A 7,362-nucleotide genomic window follows, 5' to 3' on the forward strand; every position below is an offset into this window, starting at 1 on the left:
ACCCACTCGATGTATCATTCCCTGCTTTAGTAGGGCTAAGCCATGTTCAACTCCCCACCACAATGGTGAGGCATCTCCTGCAGTAACCGTGTCTAGTAAATTTCCCCTCGAGTAATACTTGGCCTTCAAAACCCTCACACACAAGGTGTCAGGATAAAACACCAAATGCTAGGCCTGCCACGCTAATAGAGTTTGATTCACCAGCCAAAGATCCCTAAAACCCATTCTCCCAAATCCTTTTGGCATGATCATTCTTTCCCATGGAACCTATTGGACTTTCCTACGACCATTTTCTGAGCGCCACCAGTAAAATCTTATATGCTTCATCAAATCATCACAGAGGGTTACAGGCAGCTTGAACACACTCATCACATAGTTGGGTAGCGCCTGCACCACAACCTTTATGAGGACTTCTTTTCCAGCCACAGACAACTCCTTCTCCTTCCAAGCCATTATCCACTTCTGAAATCTTTCTACTAATGGTTGGAACACCCCTTTTTGGTCTACCTGTAGGTGTTGGCAGCCTCAAATATTTAGCCTCAAAGTCAACGTTTGAACTCCCAATATATCTTTGATCTCTGATTGCTAACAGCCGGCTGCTATTTTCTTTGTTTCTTTTTTTTGTCTCGTAGATCCTTCTCTTTCTCTTTTCTGTTTTTCTTTACTCTCTTGTAATCCCTGCTACTCTCTCTTGTTTGGATCCTCTCCTTTTGGATCTTTTAATAAATTCCAGTAGGGGCGCAAGCCCCTCCTGCTTGTTCAAAAAACAAAGAATACTTGCTCGGACTCAACTGCTGTCCTGTACACTTTTGAAAAATATTGAGAACATTCTGGGCTGCAGTGGCCTGACCTTGATTAGCTCGGAAGAATAGAAGACTATCATCCACAAATAAAAGATGTGTGATGCTCGGAGCACGTCTGCAAACTTTGAGGCCTTCAATCTGTCCCAAACTTTCATAATGCCACAACAGAGAAGATAAACCATCAGCCACTAGGAGGAATAAGTATGTAGATAGTGGATCACCTTGCCGTAGACCACGAGACCGGGAAAAGGAGTGCGAAGGCACTCCATTGAAGTGAACTGAGTAGCGAACAATGGAGACACAGGTCATGGCCCACTGCACCCACTTACTTTGGAAGCCTAGCTTCCCATCGACCTTTTGAAAAATCCCCAATCAACACGATCGTATGCCTTCGATAAATCCAACTTATAAGCACAAAATTCCTCCCCATTGGTTCTCTGTATAGCACGAGTGCACTCAAAAGCAATCAAGGCATTGTCCATAATCATCTGACCCGGGACAAAAGCGCTTTGCTCTTTTAAAATAATCTTGTCCATAATCATCTGACCAGACACTTCGAAATTATCTTATAAATCACATTACATAGAATTATAGGTCGAAAATATTTCAGCTCTTCTGGATTGGACCATTTTGGTATGAGCACAATAGCCGTACCATTGATTCCACTTGGGAGAATACTATGTTCAAAAAATTTCTGCACTGCTGCCACCACATCATTTTTTAGGACCTCCCAATGGCGCTGATAGAAGCGAGCAGGAAACCTGTCCGGGCTAGGCGCCTTCAATGGTCGCAGAGCTTCGTTCATGTCATCAGTAATTTTCATATTCATTAAATCAATAAGATCAGAGGGATCGACATTATTATCTGCAGAATAGAGGTCGCGAAACAAATCCACCGCCATTGTCTGCAGAACCTTTGAGTTTTCACATTCATTATCATGATTTTACAGCTTCGTAATATTATTCTTTCGGTCTCTCCACATTGCCTGCCTATGGAAATACCGAATGTTATGATCACCCTCCTGAATCCAAGCAATATGGGAGCGTTGCAACCACATCATCCCCTCACGATAGAGCAATTCATCCATCCAATAATCAGTGAGCTTCCTGATGTCTAACCTGTTTGATTGTAAATCCTCTCGCATGGGCTCCAACCTGACGCGCAACCCCTCCAACTCCTTTGTTACTATAAACTTTAACAGGGCTTATGAAGGGATTTTAAAAAATAAAATTAGATATGTACCATTAAAAGATAAGATAGCATCGAAACATGAAGCTTTAGAAAAATAGCATCAAAAGATCACTCTGTTGCCTATTTCTACCATAACTGTTAACTTTCTATTAAAGTTGCGACAAGAAAAAAAATGAAATTGGTGAGTACCCAAACTGACGCAAAGACCCAGCCAACTCACGCACACACCTGCAGCCTACCTCGTGCACACGGACAAAAGAAGAAGACGGCACGATTCTGGTGCTCGACACATATATGGAAGAAATAGATAACAGAGTGATCTTTTGATTCTACTTTTTTTAAAGTTGGCGACACTATTTGTGTTGGCGTCTAGTCTCCTACATCATTAGCAGGCCATCGTGGCGTTGGAGTTGCTGATGGAGTTAACGATTCTCGTGCTCAACGGTAGAGATATGGTAGTAATAAATAACAGAGTGATCTTTTGATGCTATTTTTCTAAAGCAAAATGTGTCGATGCTATTTTGTGTTGGTGTGATGGTACGGTGTTGCTAGACCAAACAAGATTACTAGTAGTCAGCTTTGGATATCTTTGTTCAAACAAGCACAGGTGGACCTCAGGATGAGCATGTCCTATCACCCGCCATCAGATGGTCAGACTGGGATAACCTAGAGACATTCCTCCAATGCTATATTCATGTTTGTCCTTCGAAGTGGAGTGATCCGCTGAAAATTGGGCTACCTCTAAAAAAAAGAGCTCCGGGTGCTAAAAATCAATTCTATAGTAGTGATGGCGACTCTGCTAAGCCTCAAGGATTGATTAAATGGTCAAGTATGCCTGCTTTCTTTGCAACCTGAGAGGACTTGGTTTTCTTGCAACCGTTGTTTCCTCGTGCGCACCTGTTTGAGGCCAAACATGATCTCAAAGATGGGATGGGGGCCATGTTAGTACCCGCATTCCTGATACACAGACTAAAGGATGCGTGTGCGAAGGAGAAGATTGTTTTGCAAGCGGGGCTTGCAGCAGGCCGGAAGCTCAACCCTGATATCTTCGGCTTATATATATGTTGGAGCTGTGCAAAGTGCGAGAGCTGTGTTGAGCTAGGAGGTGATCACCACCTTGCGCACGGGTACTGAAGGGGCATGTAACTGAATCAGCAAGTGTAGAACATTGGAGATTTGCCCAATGCAAGTTCAGAACCTAACATGCTCAGCCCGTCCACCCTGCCAGCAGCGAGCATGCCACGCCGCTCCGCCCTCCTCACACCTGTCCACCCACCCGCCACCTTCTCCTATCAGGTCTTGTTCGAATGTAGTTAAATTCACATTAGTCCACATGTGTAGGAGTGAATTGAAGTATAGAACATGAATTAAATTCTACCTCAACCCACCCGAAGGATTGATGTGAATCCAATAATATCCAAACAGAGTCATAATGGTCATAAGAAGCCATGTGTTGGTATTGTTGCCAACGCACGCACGTTAATGAAAGATAAGCAGCAGTCGACATCCCCTAATGGACGTAGATAGTGGTCAGAAGAAGATACAGTGCATGGCGAATATATTCATGTGAAGCATTACAAACTGGACCGTTCCCCAAATGGTGCCCCCTGGACTAGGCTTTGTGTCGTCTATACTATACACACGTGTACCAGCAAAAGCTAGCGGATAGTTGAATATTGCTAAGCAACTAGATGGCAAGACCTAGATGCTTAGTCGCTGTCCAGTCCCATTTTTAGGTACTCTCCGTCCATATTTAATTGTCGTTGTTGCTGTGCGTATTACAAGTTTAACTCGATTTATAGAAAATACGTGCAATATTTATATCTTTAAATAAATTTATTAAAAACTCAAATTCAAAGATCTTTCTAATGATACTAATTATATATCATAAATATGAATATTTTTTATTATATATGTAATTAAAGTTATTTCTTGAGAAGCGTAAAACGATAGTTATTTAGAGATGGAGGGAGTATTATTTACATAAAATTGTCGTTTTCACTGTGTGTGTGTGGACCGTCACAGCTAGTGCGCTCAATGACATGTGTGCCAAAGCTAGCTAGCTTTGAGGCAGCACTAAAAATCTAGTATTAGGTTCAACGGTCTGTAGTCCGTGACAGCTAGGGCAAGACCTAGTGCCCTCAATGACATTTAAAACTAATATCTGAGAGTCAATATATATTTGAGACATAACTATATAATTCTAATATTATAAAATGATATTAGTTAACCTACTTACAATTACTTACCTTATCTATAGTCGGTAACAAATGTCTTGAAAGAAACCAATTTCTAATATTATTTTACTTAACTTATATTATACATATGATTTGTGTGCATCCAGTAGCTAGAAATGTCAAAAGAGTAAAAAGATACTAAAATTCATAGTTTCGGAAATCTGAGTCCTTATGCCATTTGTTTCTGACGAGTCACAAACTAAAATGGCAATTCATGTAGTCAGTGCGGGGATACATTTCCATGCGTTCACAGTACAAACTATTTTCTTAAGAAAACATAATATAATTTATGACGTGGAGATTGCTATTGCAGTGCAATAATATTGCATGGACCCAGAGTCCACATCTCTCACATATATGGGACTCCAACCATGCATGAATAGACGAAGCATGTACCTAAAATTGATCACACGGCCGGTTGATATACTAATCTAAATAAGGCAATGTTTTATAGGACAATATTTGTGTTCGTAAGTTTGATTGGATTTGTTGACTGCGTGATTCTCTTATTACGATGCCTCGTGTCATTCGTCCATGGTTGGGGTCCATGTGCGTTCTAGATGTTCAAAGTTGACTATGAGCTTTTATTAAAAATTGACTATTGACTACTAAACATTCCGCTATGTTGAATTCCGTGTACGCATGGAATAATCTTCACTAATATATTGACATGTCTATAAGGCTAGTCTCAATGCATGTTTCATGAGAGTGTCATGCACATTAAATAGAGTGCTACATAAGCAAAATTGCTGACTTAGCAGGGTCATTAAATGAAGGAGTTTCATCAGATGAGATAAGAGTTTTATCTCTATAAAACTTATATAGCTCGGTTACCTAGCTAGATTATAGTCTTAGTAACTGTACCATGAAACTATACATTGAGATTGTACCATGAAACTATACATTAAGATTGGTCTAAACATAAGATCAATCCTTCCCGCGAGCTGTATTTAAACCAGCAGTAGTATCTCGTGTTTATTGCGCGACCACATGCAGTATATGCAAAAGCTGTCTAGCTAGGTAGCTGATTAAGAATTCAGATTCTTTATCCGAAAGGCGCATAACTGGAAGCGTTGTAGCAACTAGAACGTTCGCATCCATGGAGTTGTTCTCCGACGAAACATTGGCCATTTTCGTGCCCATCCTGCTGTACTGGGTGTACTCAGGCATGTACATGGCGCTTGGCCAGTCCATGGACAAGTACAGGCTGCATTCGAGGAAGGAGGAGGACAGCAACAACATGGTCTCCAAGGGGGAAGTTGTCAAGGTCGTGCTCCTGCAGCAGCTAGTGCAGGCGGCAGTAGCTGCCGTCGTGTTCACGGTACTACATATATGTTAGACCACTCCTTACTCCTTCATGGTACCGCCAAGAAATCTAGCTATTATGTCTAGTTTCCGCAAACGGCTTCCATACTTAAATATGCATATAATTGCGGATACTACTAGATTGTGGATTCTAAAGTTTTCGTACACAAAACACACATGCAGCTCACGGGAGATAGCAGCTCAACGGTGACATACCATAAAGAACCACAAGGATCATCATCATCATCGTATTACTACTCCTACCTGACGTTGGTACGGCAGTTCTTGGTGGCCATGATCGTGCTAGACGGGTGGCAGTACGCGTGGCATAGGTACATGCACCTCAACAGGTTCCTGTACCGGCACATCCACTCGTGGCACCACCGTCTCGTCGTGCCCTATGCATTTGGCGCGCAATACAACCACCCCGTCGAGGGCCTCCTGCTGGACACGGTCGGTGGGGCGCTGGCCTTTGTCGTCTCGGGCATGTCACCGCGTGCATCCACCTTCTTCTACTCGCTCTCCGTCATCAAGGGCGTGGATCTCCACTGTGGCCTGTTGCTGCCGGGGAACGTGTTCCATCTCTGCTTCTGGAACAACACGGCGTACCACGATGTGCACCACCAGCTACGTGGCAGCAGGTTTAATTTTTCGCAGCCATTCTTTGTGACATGGGACAAAGTGTTTGGGACACATATGCCTTACGTGCTGGAGGAGAGGCCAGGTGGTGGGCTCCAAGCGCGTCCCCTCATCGCAGCAAAAGCCACCCACAATGGCGAAAAAATATAGTGTGACACGAGACACCCTTGAGGTGAGAACAGAGCCACCAGCAATGGCGAAAACAACTAGTATATATGCATGCATATAGGTGATGCGCGAGCTCCTGCTCAATTCATATGTGTGAAAATGAAGAGAAGTATCATAATTGTGATTAGAAGCACTTTTATTAATATTATTTCATTTACTGTATCCTGTTTCTTTTTCTTTGTAAAATCTTAATTAGTAGGGCCATAGGGGCAACCTTGATCTCCTGTTTCATAATGAAGTTACATTTTCAAATATTTATAGTTGTGTGCTAGCTCTAGCTCCATAAAACTAGTATGCATGTATAGCTGCGGAAGGTACACATTATCTATATATTTTTTTATAAGATTACGATTGTTCCTACATATATATATGCATACTTTTTATTAGAAAATGGGAGAGACACTCTTCATACTTTGTAAGCTCATGAAGCAAGTGGTGATGAAGGTGAGTGAGAGCAAGAAAACGAAGCCGCCCGGATCGATGTGCCACTCTTTGTTCTTGCTTTCTTGATGAGAATGATATGAAGGTTTGGGAGGGGTCTCTGCATCATCCTTCAGTGCTCCCTCCTTATTTGAAAGAAATTAGGTAGGAGAGCTGCGGATTATATTAAAAAGAAGAAACCTAGATGGGACAATACAATAAAGCAACAAAAATTTTGCATCGCTCTCTCGTCACTTCAAAAGGGGTGTAATGGTTTTTTTACCCTTTCATGCTCTGAGTGCATCTTTTCCTTCCTTGAAAATTGATTCAAGAGATATAGAACCTCATACAGGACACGGCTGAGTGCATCTCATTTCAGCATCTTAACATACAGGAATTGAGTAGCCAGTACTACTTAGAAGACACAGCCTGCCTGATGACTCTAATTCAAATTAATCCAACTAATTCAGCACTACCAATGCAAGACATGTGAATTCACAGGTTTTAATTAAGAACACTGAACCGTAAGCCTTCCAAAAGAAACGTAGAACTGTCAATGAATCTATAGGCTACTAGAGTCTAGAGACAACTATCAGCAC

At 42.0% G+C, this 7,362-nt stretch overlaps 1 protein-coding gene across 1 annotated transcript; it reads left to right on the forward strand.

The window, feature by feature from the left end:
• Nucleotides 5,331–6,325, forward strand: LOC8058601 (sphinganine C4-monooxygenase 2). The gene is made up of 2 exons (XM_002449630.2): nt 5,331–5,552; nt 5,720–6,325. Exons 1-2 carry the CDS (start codon nt 5,331–5,333, stop codon nt 6,323–6,325), a joined length of 828 nt encoding a protein of 275 aa, XP_002449675.2.

Source organism: Sorghum bicolor, chromosome 5, assembly GCF_000003195.3.
Source record: "Sorghum bicolor cultivar BTx623 chromosome 5, Sorghum_bicolor_NCBIv3, whole genome shotgun sequence".
Lineage (NCBI taxonomy): Eukaryota > Viridiplantae > Streptophyta > Magnoliopsida > Poales > Poaceae > Sorghum > Sorghum bicolor.

Coding starts and splice junctions, on each gene's coding strand:
- LOC8058601 (XM_002449630.2), top strand. CDS start 5,331: ATGGAGTTGTTCTCCGACGAAACATTGGCCATTTTCGTGCCCATCCTG. Junction 5,553..5,719: donor TAGCTGCCGTCGTGTTCACG/GTACTACATATA, acceptor ACACACATGCAG/CTCACGGGAGATAGCAGCTC.